Source organism: Danio rerio, chromosome 18 (genome assembly GCF_052040795.2).
Source record: "Danio rerio strain M-AB ecotype USA chromosome 18, GRCz13ab, whole genome shotgun sequence".
NCBI lineage: Eukaryota > Metazoa > Chordata > Actinopteri > Cypriniformes > Danionidae > Danio > Danio rerio.
The window spans coordinates 50,903,434-50,922,500 of NC_141038.1; the positions used below are offsets into that span (position 1 = coordinate 50,903,434).

General features: G+C 38.8%; 1 protein-coding gene and 2 long non-coding RNA genes across 13 annotated transcripts in view; 2 read left to right on the plus strand and 1 right to left on the minus strand.

Moving 5' to 3' along the window:
• Window positions 1-19,067, plus strand: part of LOC137488231 (uncharacterized) — a 235,286-nt gene that overhangs the window by 176,296 nt on the left and 39,923 nt on the right. The gene's annotated exons all lie outside the window — the stretch shown is intronic.
• kirrel3b (kirre like nephrin family adhesion molecule 3b) overlaps window positions 1-19,067 on the minus strand; it is a 361,509-nt gene that overhangs the window by 37,948 nt on the left and 304,494 nt on the right. For all 10 annotated transcript variants that reach the window (XM_087293547.1, XM_087293545.1, XM_087293544.1 and 7 more), the window contains exons 7-9: window positions 9,979-10,127; window positions 8,459-8,586; window positions 7,461-7,587 (exon numbers count right to left, since the gene is read on the minus strand). In XM_087293547.1, coding sequence (XP_087149673.1) covers window positions 7,461-7,587; window positions 8,459-8,586; window positions 9,979-10,127 — 404 coding nt within the window. The remainder of the gene's footprint in view (window positions 1-7,460; window positions 7,588-8,458; window positions 8,587-9,978; window positions 10,128-19,067) is intronic.
• Window positions 5,379-15,118, plus strand: LOC147839828 (uncharacterized). The gene is made up of 3 exons (XR_015515447.1): window positions 5,379-8,290; window positions 8,341-11,661; window positions 12,454-15,118. It is a non-coding gene; the product is annotated as an uncharacterized LOC147839828 (long non-coding RNA).

A 19,067-nucleotide genomic window follows, 5' to 3' on the forward strand; every position in this document is an offset into this window, starting at 1 on the left:
CACCTACAATAAGAACCTTTTTTTAGGCGTCAAACAATCACATTAAAACCATTTCTAAAAGCTCATGTGACACTGAAGACTGGACTAACGATGCTGAGAAACCAGCTTTGTCATAACAGGAGTGCAATTACACATCTAAATACATGACATAAACAGCAGTTGTTTCAAACTGTAATACTATTTCACAAATTTTCTATCATTATTGTATCTGAAATCGAATAAATGCAGACTTTTGGGACCGTAATCCATACAGACAACAATATAAACAAACCAAAAGCCACAAGCCAAATCGTATTAGGCAACACAATAAATAAACCAGCATAAGGACATATTGAGATATAAAATCCCATTAGGGCTCAAAACACACATGGAGAAATGAGATCCCTATCTGAGGAACGAGGCAACAAAAAGCAGAAAGCAATGTGTATCCATTAGCGTGTTTTCGGCAAACGGTGTCCCCTGCTAGCTATTTGATTATAATTAAATTACACTGGGCCTGGGAGAACGCTGGGACTATATTTGAAATCTCAGTAGGAGCTCCGGGTTCTGGTGACGCACACATAGGAGGAAACAGATATTGACAAATTCCAAACGTGTACGTTTAATTGTTAGCATAAATTACTTTTATTACGTGACTCGCTGGGGATTAAGTGAGTTGAAGTGGATTATCATTTCTTTTTTTGAGCTTTGTTGATCTTCTTTTCTTGACAGGGCAATGGTTATTTTTACAGCACTTCATACTGTGTGTGTCAACGGGATATAAACAAGCAAAAAACAAGTCATTTATTAGTAACCATGAGAAATAAGTTCAGTGAAGCAAAAAGAGGGTCCATAAACCTTTGAAATCTTTTCACACACTTTAGAGACACAAAGCTGTGGTCATCATTAATTCTTAATTTCACCAATGCTTCAGAATTCCAATTGTTTCCTAGGAATGCTCAGCAACCCTGATTTCACGAGAAAACATAAGGATTTAACGTTTTGTCAGTTTAGTGGCTAATTCGTACGAATTTGAACCCCGCCCCTAAACCCAACCGTCATTGGGTGATGAGCAAATTGTACTAAATATGTTCGAATTAGATTGCACAAATTCATACAAATTAGCCACTAAATCAAAAAGTTAGAAATTGCTCTGAGGTTCTGTTGGAATGCCATATCCTACTTGAACTACATGCAATGCGGCTCTGCGAAGCACAATAAAGGGTATCATTTTCGTGTTAATACAAGTTTTGTCCTAACTATCTGCGACGGTAGCTATGTTTCCATCTAAATATGCAAATTCAATTTATGCGCAAAACAGGAATAACACATAAAAGACGCATGAATAAAGCATCCGATGATTCAAAGAGAACAAAATGGTCACTTCCTGATTAACTGGCACCAAATATCAAAAATAAAAACGTGATTTGCTGTGGTAGGAGAAGCTGCGTGAATCTTTTCTTCAATCAATAAATGACTTGCGCCTCAGAAAACAAATGTCGACATGCAATGAACACGTGGTGGCATTTAAAGGTGTAAGACGCGGAGCAGATATGCTCTAGACCAGGGGTCTCAAACTCGCGGCCCGCGGGCCATTTGCGGCCCTCAGTGCAATATTTTGTGGCCCGCGCCAACCGCTGTACTCTGACAGAATCAGCGGAGCGGGGAGAGAGAGCGCTCCCCGCTTTGCTGATTCTATCCGTACACAGTGCGCTTGTCACTCAATGCGCGGTCGCGCGCGTTCTGATCAGCTGTGTTGTCGCGCGCCTACTCAAGAGCGGTGTTATCGCGCGCCTACTGAGCGGGGGCACTTTTGATCATTTTGGAAGGGCACTTTCTATGCAAGACTAAAAAGGGCATGTGCTCTGTACAGGTTGAGACCTATGTGTGCACGTGCCTGCCCTGCATCTTATATATATTGATATTATAGGTAGATACAGACTGGTACAGACTGATGTGACTGGAGTGGGGTGGGGGTGTTTTATTTATACATATATACGCCTTTTTTTTAGGTGAGGGAATGGAAGTTTTGAGTGAGTTCCCCCACTTTTTTCCCTAGGACTTCAATAAGTCAAAGTACAGGTCTAGACTTAATGATGATCATCTTCAAGCCATACTGAGGGTCTCAACTGCTTCCGCTCTAAAGCAAAATGTGGTTCAGATTTGTGAGAAGAGTCAAGTCAAGTCTCAAGTCAAGTCAAGTCTCTGGCAGCAAGAAGTAGGCAAAAGATGCCATGTTCAGAAGAACTGTTCATAATCTTCACTCAATGTTCTATTAATGTTCAGGACTTTTCATGTTCAGAAGAAATAATTAAAACTGTTAATAATGACATTTGAGGACTTTTTTTTGTGAAATCCCTTATGCGGCCCAGCCTCACCCAGACTTTGCCTCCTGCGGCCCCCAGGTAAATTGAGTTTGAGACCCCTGCTCTAGACTATTCTGGAATTCAAATTCTCGACTATTCGTACGAATTCGAGTTCAGTCATATGAAAATGTACGATTTTTAATAAAAGGAGGCGTGGCACCCAACCCTGCCCCTAAATCCAACCGTTATATGGATGATGAGCAAATCGTACTAAATAGTATCAATTAGATCGTACAAACTCATATGAATTAGCCACTAAATCAAGAAGTTATGAATTGCTGTGAGATTGCGTTGAAATACCATGTCCTACTTTAACTACATGCAATGCAGCACTGCAAAAGGGGTATCATTTTCGTGTTAATACAAGTTTTGTCCTAACCATCTGCAACAGTAGCTATGTTTCCATCTAAAGATGCAAATTAAATTTATGCGAAAAACAGGAATAATGCGTAAAAGACGCGCAAATAAAGCATCCAATGTGTCAAAGAGAACAAAATCATCACTTCCTGATTAACTGGCGCCAAATATCAAAAATAAAAACTTAATATGCTGTGGTAGGAGAAGCTGCGTGAATCTTTTCCTTATTTAATAAATGACTTGCGCCTCAGAAAACAAATGTCGACATGCATTGAACACGTGGTGGCATTTGAAGGTGGTGTGAGACGCGGAGCACTGACGCTCTCAACTATTCTGGAGGTCATTAATATTATAATAACACTAATACTAAAATGGTTTAAGCGTTTTAGAATGACCAAAACAACATTTTAGATGTTAGACAATGTGCTCAGCCTGCTGGTTTGTCCATTCACATATATCACTGGGGAACACCCATACACTCTCATTCACACTTATACACTACGGACAATTTAGCATGTGTTTGAACTAGTGGGGGAAACCGAAACATGAGCCAACTGAGCCTAAGCTCGAACAAGCGACTTTCTTGCTGTGAGTTGACATCGCTACCCACTGCGCCACCATGTCGCCATATTTAAATGTTTTAAATGTAAATGTGGATTTGGTGTGGACAGCCGAATTGCTTGTCGCTGGAATCTTGTCATGTCGTGTGTAGTTAGGACACGGTGTGATAAGAAAGATGAAAAACGATCGGCTTCATCTCCCAAATGCACCAGAACTTGAAACAATCAGCTTCATGATACAAGAGAGCCTGTGCCACATGCTGCCACATCAAAGAGCGGCTAGGTACTCGAATCTAACACGCAACACTCGTGTGTTCACTTCCAGAAATGAGTTAGAACACAGCTTGCAGTCCTCCTGTGGCTTTTACAGCACAAGGGCTCGCTTATTGAAGAGAATCAAAAGACTCCTGCTCTTTGATACCTAAAAGACAGATCCAGGTCAAGAGGTGTTGATACATAAATAATGATTTATAAGAGTTCCGGAAAAAAATGTTCTATCAGTAAAGATAGATGAGCAATTATACACAGTCTCTTCAAATCAATTAAGGCATATCCTAATTGCTGTTATAATTTGCTGCACATTCTGGTAGATTTTGAAACTCTATTTGGACCACCTCAAGTGAATCTTTTCCTTCATTCGTTTATTTTCCTTCAGCTTAGTCTCTATTTCAGAGGTCTCCACCAGTGGCGGTTCTAGTTTGAATGGCACCCTGGGCGAACCCCCCCATACTCATCCCTAATCCCCCCTCAAAAATATAATGAGACATTATGTGGTTTGAACATATGTAATTGACTTAAACAAACAATTCAGATAGCATTCAAACTGAAATTGTACAAATATTTCACTTCTTGCCTCTTTTGCTGCAAGGTCTTCAATTACTTCGTCATATAGTTCATTAAAGTAACCAAAACGCAGGGTGTTGCTTGACATAAAGCTCATTTCTCCCCTACCACAAATAAATATATTTATTTATTTACTTATTTACTTTCAATAAATATAGCAATTTATTTATATTTATTATAAAAATTTATTATTATTATTATTATTATTATTATTATTATTATTGTTATTATTATTATTATAATTATTAACTGGAAAAAAATGTAAAGAAGACACAACTAGAGTAATATACTAAGATCACCTAAGAAATCTTTAGCATTAATATTAATTATGACAATTCTAAAGAATATGGAAAAAATGTTATATGGAATTATCTGTTGTCTTTGACCCAACACATGGCAGAGAATAATGTTATTAAGTCTTCCCTTCCTAAAATAAGATCAACATCATATAATATCATTTTTATTTTTGTCGACTTCCAAAACTCAATGAGTTACGCCTGTTTCACACCGCAAGCACAAGCAGGGCGTGCGCAGAGCGACTGGAGAGCAGTAGCAAGCTGCTGCATCTTGGTCTTTTCTATCTAGTTACCTGTCTATCTGTAAATACATTTTTTTAAAATTTTTTTACTTTTCATCTGCACCAAAGCCCGCGGCAACTTCCCCCTATGCTCCTACGCTGTTTTCTAAACCTGCAACTCTTTATTTTACAAATTATATAAATCCTGAAGAACTGTATGCTTCTCACACTCAGTGTCAGATGCTTTTTACTGTCATTCAATATGTGTTTGGTCATTATCAATGCACTGTCACTTTAATTGAGCATGAGCAGCACGCAAAAATAGACCCAGCGTCAAAACTATCGCGGCACTCCTCCTTCGGCGGCGCTCACGCCGGAATGAAAGCTCTAATCTGTTAACACGGATGCCGAAAAAACGCTGCTCACACTTGTGAAACAGGCAATACTCAGCCTGATCTCACGAGGAAACGTAAGTATTTTACGTTTTGTCAGTTTAGTGGCTAATTCGTACGAATTTGTATGAGTTCATTCGTAAAATGTAAGATTTTAAAAAGGAGGCCGGCACCCAACCCCCTCCCTAACCCCAACCGTCATTGGGTGATGAGCAAATCGTACTAAATTGTACGAATTAGATCAAAAGAATTCATACAAACAAGCCACTAAATCAAAAAGTTACAAATTGCCGTGAGATTTTGTCGCAATACTCTAAAAAGCTGTTACTCTGGTTTCACAGTGCACAAGCGGTGCATATTTTTTCATCATGTATGTAAACAACTGGGATTTACACCGAGAGCAGGAGAAGTGTATGTGAGGCGCGCAGAAATGGTTTTCTGCAATGATGCATCAGTTTGTTTTCACCAGCGTTGTTTCGGTTGCACATAGACAATAACAAACTTTCGCTTGCAAAAGACGGCAAATGTGAATGGCCCCTAACAGTTTTGTTGTGGGACTACCACTTTAAATTAATACACTTGCATGAAGTAAAGTTTTTGTATAAACTAATTTCGAGAGGATCACATGCTTATGATTGCTAGCGGCTGGATCTGCATTATCCAATTCACTATGCTCCAATCAGATGACTCCTAAACTACTATAAATACCCTGGGTTTCATTCCACTGCTACCTTCGTTTTGAAGAGTCCCTCCTTCCAACCCTACTCCTCCTTCTTCCTAGATGGGTGACACGGTGGCCTCACAGCAAGAATGTCTCTGGTTCCGGGCTTTACCAAACCAGCAGACATTTCTGTGTGGAGTTTGCACTTTCTCCCCATGCTCATGTGGGTTTCCCCCGGGTTCCCCGGTTTCCTCCCACCGTCCAAAAACATGCAAATTAAGTTAATTGACTAATCCAAATTGGCACCATAGATATGCTTATAGTATGTAGTTATCTCCAAGAGCAATCCTTTACTGTTCAGTGGTTACTACAGCAGGGGAGTTCTCGAGATCTACCTGAGCTCAAACTCCTCTCCCACCTTGCAACGGGAGGGAGCCCTGGGCTCGAGGACCTCATGAGCTCAGGGCTCTCTCCCGGGACAGCATGCCAAACAAGCTTTATAATCAATCATCAGCTAAGTGTGAACTCTTAAAGTAGATCGCATCTCAAAGCTTTTACTGGGGCAGGTTTCTTTTTATTTTTTATTTTGCACCATCTCCCCGTGCCGCCCCCAGCCAGATGTCACCCTGGGCGATCACCCATATTCCTCAGGCCTAAATTCGCCACTGGTCACCACAGCAGAATAAGCTGTCAACTATTATATATAGAGCATATGTTTTTGCACAGCGGAGGCCCATTCAACCTGGTACTGGGAAACACCCATACACACTCATTCACACACACTTATACACTTATACACTACGGACAACTTATCTTATTCAAGTCACCGAATTCACGGCGAGAACATGCAAACTCCACACAGGAATGCCAACTAGCCCAGCTGGGACTCGAACCAGCAACCTTCTTACTGCCAGGCGACAGTGCCACCGTGCCGGATCTTTCATATATCGCTATAGATATTTCTACTTCAAGAAACATGACTTTATTTATCTGGGATTCCAGAAAATCCCAAACTCTTTAGGAGTCAAGAGTACATGCAAAGTAGACTTAACCTTTACCGTCCTAATAAAGAACAGAACGTACTTGATGAAGGTGGATGTCGTCTATAATTTCTGTAATTCCCGAGTTCTCTGTAGGCCTAGAATGGAATGTCTGACTTTGCATATTAATGCTATCAGTCATAACAGTTCCTTATTGATTTTCTTTCATTCCGCAGCCCCCAAACTGCATTAGTGAATCCAAATTCGCCGAGGAATCATTCAGTGCAAACACAATTGTCACTTTGGCTGAACTTCTCTTATTTTCCACTCACGTCAAAGTCGTAGCCCATGGCAAATAGGTTTCGGAGAGAAAGGAGCTTTTAAAAGACGTGCTGGATTTTGCGAATGAAAGCTGTCGTGTGGCTAATGCATGCCGCCTGAATATCAAGTGGCCGTAATGAAGTCATTTATCTGAGAGTAGCCAGTCTCCCGCTATTCTCCTGTGTTCATTAGCCTGTCGCAGCCTAAGAAACCGCTCCTCTTGCAATTCCTACTGAATATAATCAGCATTAGCCAAGAGAAACAGCAGACCCGCGAGTAAACATCAAACTTCTGTCTCGGAGTCAACATGAATGCCAAAACAGGTCTAATTCATACAGATGTCACCTGGATAATCACCTTTTTTTTTTCATTTACACACGTTCCACCTGGGGATGTTTGCAACCTTCAAACATAAAGTGACAGCCCTTATATGTGCTAGACAAACTCATTAGCCACGTATCTTGTAGAAGAGTGTCAGACGTACCGTTTACGGTGAGAGAGACTTCTTTCTCAGCCGCTCCAACGCGAGGCACAACTGCACGGCACACATATTTCCCAGCATCCTCTTGCCTGACAGATTTCAGCGTCAGGATGTTTTCGTTGCTCAGCACCTGTAGTCAAAGGTCAAAGATCAAAACATTAAAAAAAAGGAGTGCAAAGAGAGATGGGCAGAGTCAAAACGAATCAGGACTCTTGAATGGGCAGCTAAGCTTGGGAGAGGGCCTTCTTCTCAATTATTAAAATCCAATTTGGGCCAGATGAGGAGGGCGTGTGAACATGGGAGATGGTTGGTGATAGTTGGTGATAGGAAAAGAAATGAGAGCACTTGGTATCAGTGGGGCAGAATTTCCCCCAAGTCTGGGCCAGCATATGGATGTACCCCAAACTAAGGCACTATTGGTCTGAGAGCAATAAGATTGCAAGGAAAATTGAAAACCCTGATGTTTGCCATCAGGGCACATCCATGAATGTAAACATGTTGTCCTTGAAAGGATGGAATTTTGTGATTCTCCTTCTGATCTTTTGATAAATAGAAGGCAATGTATTAATAGATCAAAGGAATTTTACCAAGAATATCATATCGAAGTTTGAAATTAACGGATGAAAGCCGAAATCAAAAGCTAGTGATTTTTTTTCATGTGTGATTGATCTGCTCTTTTTTGTTTTATACAAAGGGAATTTGTTGTCTATTTTGTACTATTTTTGAAGCTGATTTGAAAAAATAACCCTAACTAGTGTAAGACAACTGTGTGCTTCCTACTTCTGTCACTGCCAAAAGGGATATTTTGGATGCTGAGACAAGAAAGGGCATCCGTTTGGTGGTCCACAGTATTAAAGGTGGGACTGCTGAGCTACGCCCTCAGTTTTGCTTGAGAACATTGTGAATATGATGGTCCGCTAGTTCTAGCTTTTTGCTAGGAGGACAAATTATGCTGGATTATCAGTTTGGATGGTGTCTAATAACAATGTCCAGCAACTTACCACTCCAGAGCCTCTTTTCATCCATACAATAGTTAAAGAAGGGTTTCCTGTCCAGGCACAGTTAAACACAGCATCTGATCCGAGGTCGACCTGCAACGACTGGGGTTCTGCAGCCATCCGAGGTCCAACTAGAAAGAACAGACAAGATCTTAAACTTAGCTTTCTGAAGCTTGATGTAATTCAATGTTGATGACATGAGAACTTTATTCAATGTATTGTGTATTTATATAGCGCATTTATCGTGTATGGCCATACACCCAAAGCGCTTCACAATTTATGAGAGGGGGTCTCTCGACACTACAACCACATGGATGATGCGACAGCAGCCACAGGACAACGGCACTCACCACACACCAGCTTTAGGGGGAGTAGTGAGACAATGATAGAGCCAATTCGGTGGATGGGGAATCACTGGGAGGCCATGATGGGTAAGGGCCAGTGAAGGTAACTTGGCCAGGACACCAAGGTTACACCCCTACTCTTTACGAGAAGTGTCATGGGATTTTTAATGACCACAGAGAGTCAGGACTTTGTTTTAACGTCTCATCCAAAAGACTGACAGTATAGTGTCCCCTTCACTTTACTGGGGTGTTAGGACCGTGGGTTGAGTGTCCCCTGCTGGCCTCACTTCCAACAGCAACCAAGTTTTCCCATGTGGTCTCCCATCCAGCTACTAACCAGAATCTGACCAGCCCTGCTTGGATTCAGTGAGTAACCTCTTGGGCTGCAAGGTGGTTTGGCTCAACTTTATGGAGATGCCCTGGTTGTCAATTCTGCTGGCAATCAGTCATGTTTTTGTAGAATTTAAATTCAACTTTAATTTGACAAACTTAAGATTTTATAGTTAAACCATTGGTGTCCAAACCTTTTCCTGTTTGCCCACTTTTACTATATTTAAACACAACTCTTTGTTTGTTGTAGCTGGTTGGATTTAAATGTGCAGCACGTTCTTGAGGAGCAGGATTGGGCATTCCTTATTTAAACATGCTATGCATTCCACTGAAGGAAATAATTGCCACAGTTTTTAGGTGCCATTTACAAACTGGCCACGGCAAAGACCTCCTTCGAAATAAAGAATTTCAAAGGATACAACTGATGAAAACTTTGGTCCCCATGGTCCTTTGCACTGGGAGGTTGTTTGGTGTCACAATGTGTTCCATTCTGAAGGGCTCATGCCTATTCCCTACTCCCTTCAGCTGTCAGACTAGTGAGTAAACCCAATGCATTATGGCAAGAGTGCCCAACCCTGTTCCTGCAGAGTTCCTAGATAAAACACACTTGTCTTCAAGTGCTTCTTTTGATCCTACTTAGTTGGTTAACTTGTGTTTGATCAGGGTTGGAGCTAAACTCTGCAGGAACACGGTTGAGCACCCCTGGATCAGAACATTGGTATAAGACCTTCTGAATTGAATGCAGTGATGGTCCTTTAGGAACAAGGGTCGGCAATTATAGGTTCCACACCTTGAACTATGAATAATTACCTTGATACCTTAAAATATGAACAAACAAAAAGAACTCACAGTAGACATCCACATTTCGACTGATGTTGGTGCTGCCTAGTGGGTTAGTGACTTCACAGGAAACTGGCTCCGTGAAGAACGAGTGGTCCACTATGACCTCGTAAGTGTCTCCTGACACTTCCTTTATCACACTTCCTCCTTTTGCCCACCTGTAAACAGTAGATAGAGAAGAACAATGATACATCTTTTCAGAGTAGGTTGCTAAGAAGTAGTTGGTAGGTATTTCTTGATCACAAGGAGCCAGGATAGATGCTGTTCCTCATTTCATTTTCTTTTTGGCTTTGTGTCTTTATCAATCAGGGGTTACCACAGCAGAAAGAACCACCTTAACTTATCCAGCATATGTTAAACACAGTGGATGATCACTGGGAAACATCCATACACACTCATTCTCACACCATAGGATTTAGCTTACTCAATTCAGCTATACCACATGTTCTTGGACTTGTGGGGGAAACCGGAGCACCGGGAGGAAACCAACACCAACACGAGGAGATCATGCAAACTCCACACAGAAATGCTCACTGACCTAGCCACTTAAACTCTGCTTCTATTTGGGGATTTCCTGGATTTTGCCTACCCAAATTTAAAAGCTTCCCAAATCCACATGCAGAGGTGTAAATGCAAAAAATTTGGTATCATTTTAAAGAAAACCCTTTCAATTTTCATAAAACACTATTAAAAGTGTTAAAAATAACTGTATATGTCGTCTGTGTTATAATAAACACCTGAAATAGAGGGGCTTTTTGTATTTTTTTTATAAACTCAAATTTGAAAGTGTACCTTTTAGGTTGTGTGTGGTCTAGCGTGCTGTAATTAATTTTGGTGGTTCCTGCACATGTCTGTAATTTATAGGAAAAAAGAAAAAGGTCTCTACCATAATCTATGCAAAAGTTATTGTATTCCAATTGATGAGAGGTGCTGTAAAAGCCACAGAGACCGATTCATGTTTACATATTTCTCTATTCTTTTGTTTGATCAAACATAATTCACTGTGTTTGGAGCACGTCAGACATGTAAAAGCATTACTTATGCACATCACCTCAAAAACAGAGGAAAATGGCCCTGAAGGGCACAGCATAAGGTGAGAGATGACAGCTGTCTGTGCTATCTGGGGCTGCTTATTGATCATGGATGTATTGTTTACATTTCTGCGCCATGGAAACACCACAATTCATTCAACAACTGTTTGGCATATGAATATAATTCAGTAAAAAGAATGCTAGAACCGTATGAGCACCGGCAAGAGCTTTCATTTGAGCTATAACTTGTACATGTGTCATATAAAAAATATGAAAATGTACCAATGTAAAATACGTAGCTCGGGTATCCAAAATACTGTGTATTTAAGTGTAAATAACTTTTATACAGTTTGATAAAAACCAAAGTAATGCATATGTGCATAAAATATAGATTCTACACTTTCAAACGACACCACTTACGGGGGTCTGGTGCAACGCTAGCCCTTGAAATCTGAAAGCGAAAGTCGATGACATCACAGACCCGGTACCGGGTCCGCAGAGTTTAAGTGGCTAGGCAGGGATTGAATGAGCAACCTTCTTGCTGTGAGGCATTTGTGCTATCTACTGTGCCACCGTGCTGCCCCTAGATGCTGTTCCACTACCACCAAAAGATGTTTACTTTTGGATTTAATGCTCGACTTTGTCAAAGTCCTTTTAAAGGGTCACGAAACACCAAAACACATTTTTTGAGCTGTTGATAGTCGTATATGTGTCCCACACTGCTAAAAACACTATTAGGACACCTATATTTCACTAAACAGTGTAAATTGGTTGTTTTTGCGTTATTTCAAGCAAATTCGTACTTCCTGTTTGAAACAAATTTTTGAAGCTGCGTCACGGTCATGACATAACAGCGTGCAGACTGGGCGTCTGTACCAGAGTGAGTCTTATTACGTCTTACAGTGTGTTGCATTAATGCATGAGTAAGGCTTGGTTCAAACCAATCAGCGCGCTCTATTGTGCAACTTAATTAATATTCATTAGTGTCATCGTGTTTACGCCACAGAGACGCCACGTTGTGTTGGCAAAACAAGCGTGAAGTGTTGCTTTTATAGTTTGCTGCCATTAAGTTTCGTTTTCATTTTCTCTCTGTGAGAGCTCAGCTGGATCACGTGTGGATTAACAGTGTACGCGACGCTCGACAACAATAACTTACGTGTCTAAGGAGGAACATTGTTTACCTGAGAGCTGTTATTATCTGCAAACGCTGAAATCCGGATTCGCTTGTAACGTTAGTCTCCTCTTCATAAAGACGCGGCTCTAGTTGCTGGTGATTGTCCTGTCTCTACAGATTTGGTAAGTGAGCGACCAGTGCTCTTTGTTTATTCAGTTTGTTCGTATCGAATTAAGTTAACTATTGCACTGAGTGCAAACATAGCACCGCATTTTGTGACCGGAATAACACACGCGGCTTTCTGACGCTACCTGCCGTGTGCATCTAAGTGCATCTAAGGAAAGTAATTTCACTCGGCGGCCATCTTTGAAACACCTCTTGGGCAGTATGCTCAGGCAGTCTGTTTGAATGGGTAAACATCAAATTCTCCAAAACTGCTTGCCAAGCTTATGATTACATATATAGAGTCACCAATCAAATTAAACATCAACTGTGTCTTTAGTTTCATTTCTAAACGCCCGAATCACAAAGAATCTGCAGAAACTCATGTCTGGTCCAAGCCCCTCCCTCAGAGTATTGTCAGTCTAAAGCGATTAATGATTGGCTTCTGTACCAGAAGGCGGGCTTTAATCTCTATATAGTGATCGATGATTAGCTCCTGTACTAGTAGGCGGGGCTTTATTCACCATATTGACCGTTGCACTTTTCCCCATTCAAAACAATACGAGTGACATGACTTGTTTATTCTATAGTCTTTGACTTTGTTACATCATTTTAATGATTCAAGTTACTAGATGAAACCTTGGTAGTGGCACTTAAGTTATAAATTCAAAGCTTTACTCTCAGTCTGAGGTCTAGTTTTTACCTCAAGCGATCACATTTTGTCCCCTTCTGTGGTACTGCTGTATGTATTCTAGCTCATTTGATAATGGGTGATCCACAAGTCGAGAAACACGTTAACCCTTTCTAAGCCTAACTTTTTTTCTTTAATGGAAGCGAAAGCCATCATTATGAGGCCCTGCCAGACGTATGCCATCAAAAGAAAGTAGGACCCAATTTGGAGGTTACCATGGCGATATCAGGAAGACCCGGTGTCTAATCCATCTCCTTCTATCATAGTCATCAATGAGGCATGATAGCTGCCTGAATGTATGTGCTTGGAGACCCACAGAAAGAAAGAAAAACACCTTTCTGTGGCAGCCAGCGTCTCCAAGGCCGCTTTGTTTGAGGAAATTACAATGATGTTATATGACAAATCAGTGAAGTGAGATACCACTGCTTGCTTCAGCGTGTTCCTTGCCTGGATACCAAGTTAGAAATGCAGCCTGGTTAAAGAATAGTGACTAATGGATGTCAGCCCTTTTTCTGGATAGCAAAATAACACCTCAAATACTGTACCATTAGCATTGGTTTCCACCTGCAATTAGCTTGAGCTTCCTAGTGATCCATTTACAAATCATCAGGGATGCATTATCATTTCCATGTTCACTTGTAATTGTGTCAGATTTTAGTCGAAACTATGACTAGAAGGAGTTGTGCACAGGCTTTAAACAGACCCAAAAGCAATCAGATCTTAAACCAACAAATAAATAAAGCAATTGCTTCCCAGACGGAACCATTTGTTTATGTAAACGCGAGCATACTTATTTTTTCCCATTCTGACAATGTAATGTATCTCCATGTCACTTGCTCGGTCTAGTTTGTGGTTCCGTGTTGGCAACCGTGACGGGAAACATTTGTACAAACCAAAGCCAACAGAGAATGGGTGTCACAGCCTGACACTAGGGTAAATATTTCACTAAGGGAGAATATTCAATGCCAGTTAACCCCATCGCTGTAGAGAAGCATCGCTTTACAAAGCCAGATTTTACATCTCAGTAGCAGCCGGCGCCGGTAGAACGCTGCCAAAACTTCCCTATTCACCTGCTCTGTGGGATTGAGCGCACGATTCATTACCTCTGCAACTAACTCATGCCATCTGTGAGCCCCGATAGAGTGTCGTTTAAACGATAACAGTCTCCCTCTTGACTAAATTAAAATAAGGAGGGTGAGCGCTTGTAATTGGCCTAGCTAGTGTGCTTGAGAAGCACCGTTTCATGTTGTTAACATAAGCAGCTTAAAGCACAGTCTGCTAAATCTGCACAGACACACCTGTGCTTCCAAATATTCATATCAGGGCAGACGGCGGAGCGTGCGTCGCCTCTGTCCGTAATTGCTCTGAGGATATCGAATATGTGGCAAAACTTTATATTTATGGGCAATTACAGCTGCAGTCTCCGGCTATACATCTACCAGAGCTTTCTTTCTCATCGTAGCATGTAAATTATTGTTGTTTTTTTGAAGCAGCTGCTTTGTAATCAGATCAGAAGATTGACTACGGGATAATTCCATTCAACTTTAAATAGCTTGTTTATTACAAGAACCTCAGAGGATGATTACCGCGTTCTTTTAAGTAACTGGCTTATATCTGAACGTTAACTACGCGCGTCTTTCATTACGGACTCATGCATTTCCATTCCTGTTATGATCCATCACAGCTGTGGTTTGTTATGACAAGCAACACATCTTTCCTATTAATCTAAATCTCATTTCCTCAAGTCAATATAGGGGAATGCAACTATTATGATAAAGAATATTTATGGAGCTCCGCCCCTTACGAGCCTCTTAAATCTTCCCCAGGCTTAACAAGAGCTGTAAAGCTGCATTCATGCTTGTGCGTGGGATGAAATTGAAGGGCCGTAATATCAGTTAAAGAGGCTATTTGTAAGAATTTCCGTGCAATAATGGAAAAAATTTATTATTAACGTGTGAACCTTGAAAAGTACACTCCTGTGATTATGTATACTTTCAGTAAAAATAACACCAAATTACAAAAATTATACATAAGTATAATATTTTAAGTATTCTTTTCCCCAGATGGAGTAAATGGTCTTTTACTCAGAACATTCATAAAAAAATAAAATAAAAAAATAAAAAAATCTTAACTTTTTTTCATGTTTTTTCAACATAAATATTCATCAATTTATAATTTATAATTTTTTGTTTTTTTATTTATTTATTTACTCTCCCTTGAGTTATTATTATTATTATTATTATTATGCTTATTATTATTATTATTATGCTTATGCTTATTATTATTATTATTATTAATATTAGTAGTAGTAGTAGTAGTATTAATAATATTAATAATAAATGAATTTTAACAGTTTTTTTATTAATAAAACCACTTTTTGAATGTATATTTAATTATATACCATCTATAGGTTAATAGTTTATATTTATTTATTTATAATGTACTCACCCTTGACTAAATATAATACTAATAATAATAATAATAATAATAATAATAATAATAATAATAATAATAGAACATTTTTAAAACCATTTTAAACATGTATATTCGATTATTTATTTATTTATTCATTTATTTATTTATTTATTTGTTTGTTTAAAATTTACTCAACCTTGACAGATAATAATAATTATAATAATAATAATAATAATAATAATAATAATAATAATAATAAAAGTAAAATAAATTCCTAACTTACTGTGATTTCTTAAACCACAGTTTATACATGAATATTCAATAATTAACCATTTATAAATAAATAGTTGATGTTTATTTATTTATTTATTTATTTATTTATTTATTTATTTATTTATTTATTTATTTATTTATCTATTTGTTTATAATTTTCTCACACTTGACGTAATAACATTAGTATTAATATTATTAATAATAATAATAATAATGATAATAAAAAAAAAATAATAATAATAAAGACCAATAGCATTACTTTAGGAATTGTTACTTCATCAAAAATAACACATTTATTTAATGTAAAAGTGACTGTTTATTTATTGTATTATATATAATATATATGTAATATTTATTATATATATACTATTTAAATTTTGTATATATTTTAAGTAACTTTACCTAACGTAGCTGGTTTACAACATTCTGCAGGAACTATGTGAATATAAAAAAAAAAAATGGAGGGAACTATCCATTTACACTTCCTCAGAGGTTTTCACTGAAAATACTACAAATAACATGCATTTAATTGTGATTAATTTTATACCCGAGAGACAAACTGCCAAAATTGAATTCCAGCATGTTTATAACTCGCTCTACTTATAATTCCAACTAGTGTTCAAACAGCCCCAAACTATGGCAATGCCCAAGCCTGCATGTTGGTTTTAAGCCCATGGGGTGGCAGACTGGGAGGTTTGGCCGGCAGGAAAAACCCAAATGGTGGGTTTGCTGTGCCAGAGCTGAAGGATTCAGAGCTGCACAAGGAAAGAGCCAAAAAACATCCGTGAGCACAGTCAGTGGCTCCGCTGGGCTTCAGCCAGGGTCTTCTGAACAGAACAAACATGACCTCCCCTCCACGTTAACCCAACTGCGTCTGGGTAAACTTCTGACAACTCCAGCACTTCTTTATTAATGTGGAGTAGGAAGGTATGGTATCAGGAGAAACAATGTTTGGCACTACTAGAGGGCAATGCTCAATGGTCCAGCAATAGTCAAATATAAATAAATAAAAATAAGGTAAAACACAACCAAACAGTACTTCTGCTCATACAGTACCATTTGCTGAATGGTAAAAGATTAGTTTTCTTGTGCTATCTGGAATATTAAAAGAATATTTATTATATAAACAACATACAGTACTTGAAAATATAATGTGCAGTATGTAAATAAATGTGATGTAATGTAATGTATGTACTTTGCAGTTAAATGAGAATATCATGTGGAAAAAAAATGGAGAATAAAAAATATTATATTATCTTATGGGGCGATGCAGTAGGTAGTGCTGTCGCCTCACAGCAAGAAGGTCGCTGGTTCAAGCCTCGGCTGGGTCAGTTGGCGTTTCTGTGTGGAGTTTGCATGTTCTCCCTGTGTTTGTGTGGGTTTCCTGGTTTCCCCCACAGTCCAAAGACATCCGGTTCAGGTGAATTGGGTAGGCTAAAGTGTCTGTAGTGTATGAGTTTAAATAAGTGTGTGTGTGGATGTTTCCCAGAGATGGGTTGTGGCTGGAAGGGCATCTGCTGCATAAAAATGTACTGATAAGTTGGCGGTTCATTCCGCTGTGGCGACCCCGGATTAATAAAGGGTTTAAGCCGAAAAGAAAATGAGCAAATGGATAATATCTTGTTAAATTAAATTTAAATGATAAGATTAGGAATTAATATTGGATAGAATGCCTAGCAAATGTATACAGTATAGTGCCTCATGGTTTTGGGCAAATTATTAGAAGAAAAGATTTGTAAAGATTTTGCATACGTTTCATAGGCTTCTATACAATTATTAGGCGTTATATACAATGGCAAGTATCATTTAGGCAAAGTATCAAAAGAGCACAACAAAAGCCTTTATTTATTATTAAACAACAGTTCTCGAATCTGATTGGCTGATAACCGTGCAATATTCCAGTAATAACAGCACTTGATATAGCCTCCTCACACTTCTGTATTACTCCGCCCTCATAGAGTGACAGCATATCAGTTACTCACTACAGTTTAACAAATATTGCAGCTGTTGGACAACATAATGTACTTTTGAGGCTTTTTAAGGTGAGAGTGTAGTTGTTTAGATTGCAGCTATGCAGTTTATTTTTGAGGTTAGTGCTTATTTTAAATATTTATTATTTTGGACATCACACTGGCATCAATCTTTCTTACTGAGCAGAGCAAAGACGGTTGACAGAGACCACGTGATAAGCCCTGAGAATTGAAAAACTCAATGCAATTTTAAACTAGAGCTGATCAAATCATTATAAGGCAGGTAAGTGACATCCCAAGTTGATCTCTCTTTTGTATGTTGTAGTGCTGTATTTATACCATAGTGTTTCTCGTAGTGTTTGCTTTGTTTTGGCATTTTCAGGGTTAATTATTGTGATATCCTGATTGCAACAGAGAAATACTAGGAAATGTATCTAGACTAAATCTTAAAATGTGAGCAAAATCACTTGTTTTGTCATAACCTTAGACATTACGCTAGAGAATCATTCAAATACTAGCTCTAGAGTAAAGTGTGTGTGAAGTAGCAGGTTTCTGCTGTTCGGACGGTCAGCTGCAAATGTGTATGAATGGCAGAAGAAAGTAGTTCCTCATACTAAAAGGATTTTGTGACTGTCCGTGTTTGATTTTCTCGTGGAACTGTCAAATAAAAACGTTGTGTAATAATTAGCTCAGAAATAAACTCAGGGGCCAGCCCATGGTGGGATTTAAAAACATACAACAGAACTTTCTACTGAATTATATATATATATATATATATATATATATATATATATACTCTATATAGTTATTTATTTAAATTATTAATAAATTTATGTTATAACCTAAACTAAAATGAATAAATAATTATTATCTATTAGAATATTAATAATGACAGCATACTCTAATTGCACTGCCTAATTTTTCCCCCTACTATTACTCTACGTATGTATTTTTATATAGTTTTAAGATTTAAAAGAAACCTATTTTAAGTTTTTTTCCAAGGCAAAAGCAGTTACATGTAGTGAACACCAACACAGATTGGATTTTAATCTATCTGATACTTCAGTCTTTTTGTTTTTTACACTGGTGCAGATGACATTTCAATATTGATGTGAATGCCATGGGACGAGTGCTGAAGATGATGAGGCTGTCGTCTTCAGGTCTGGGATGATGCCACACACACACACAAACACGCACTTTGTAGGTTACAATACAGCTGCTGTTCGCTGCATTATGATGCCATCACGGCATGGATGCGTATTGGCCAATGGAGCAGCCAGCAGGACAGACGCCCGGAGTTTAATTCTCTGTTTTGAGATATGAGCTACATCTGTTGCTGTTGGTTAGTTTCTGCATGTGCTGTTCCCCGGTTGATGAATCACGTCTGGCTGCGTGTGTTATTCGCTGGGGATCGCGGTCATGGAAAACAAACATGGAAACCG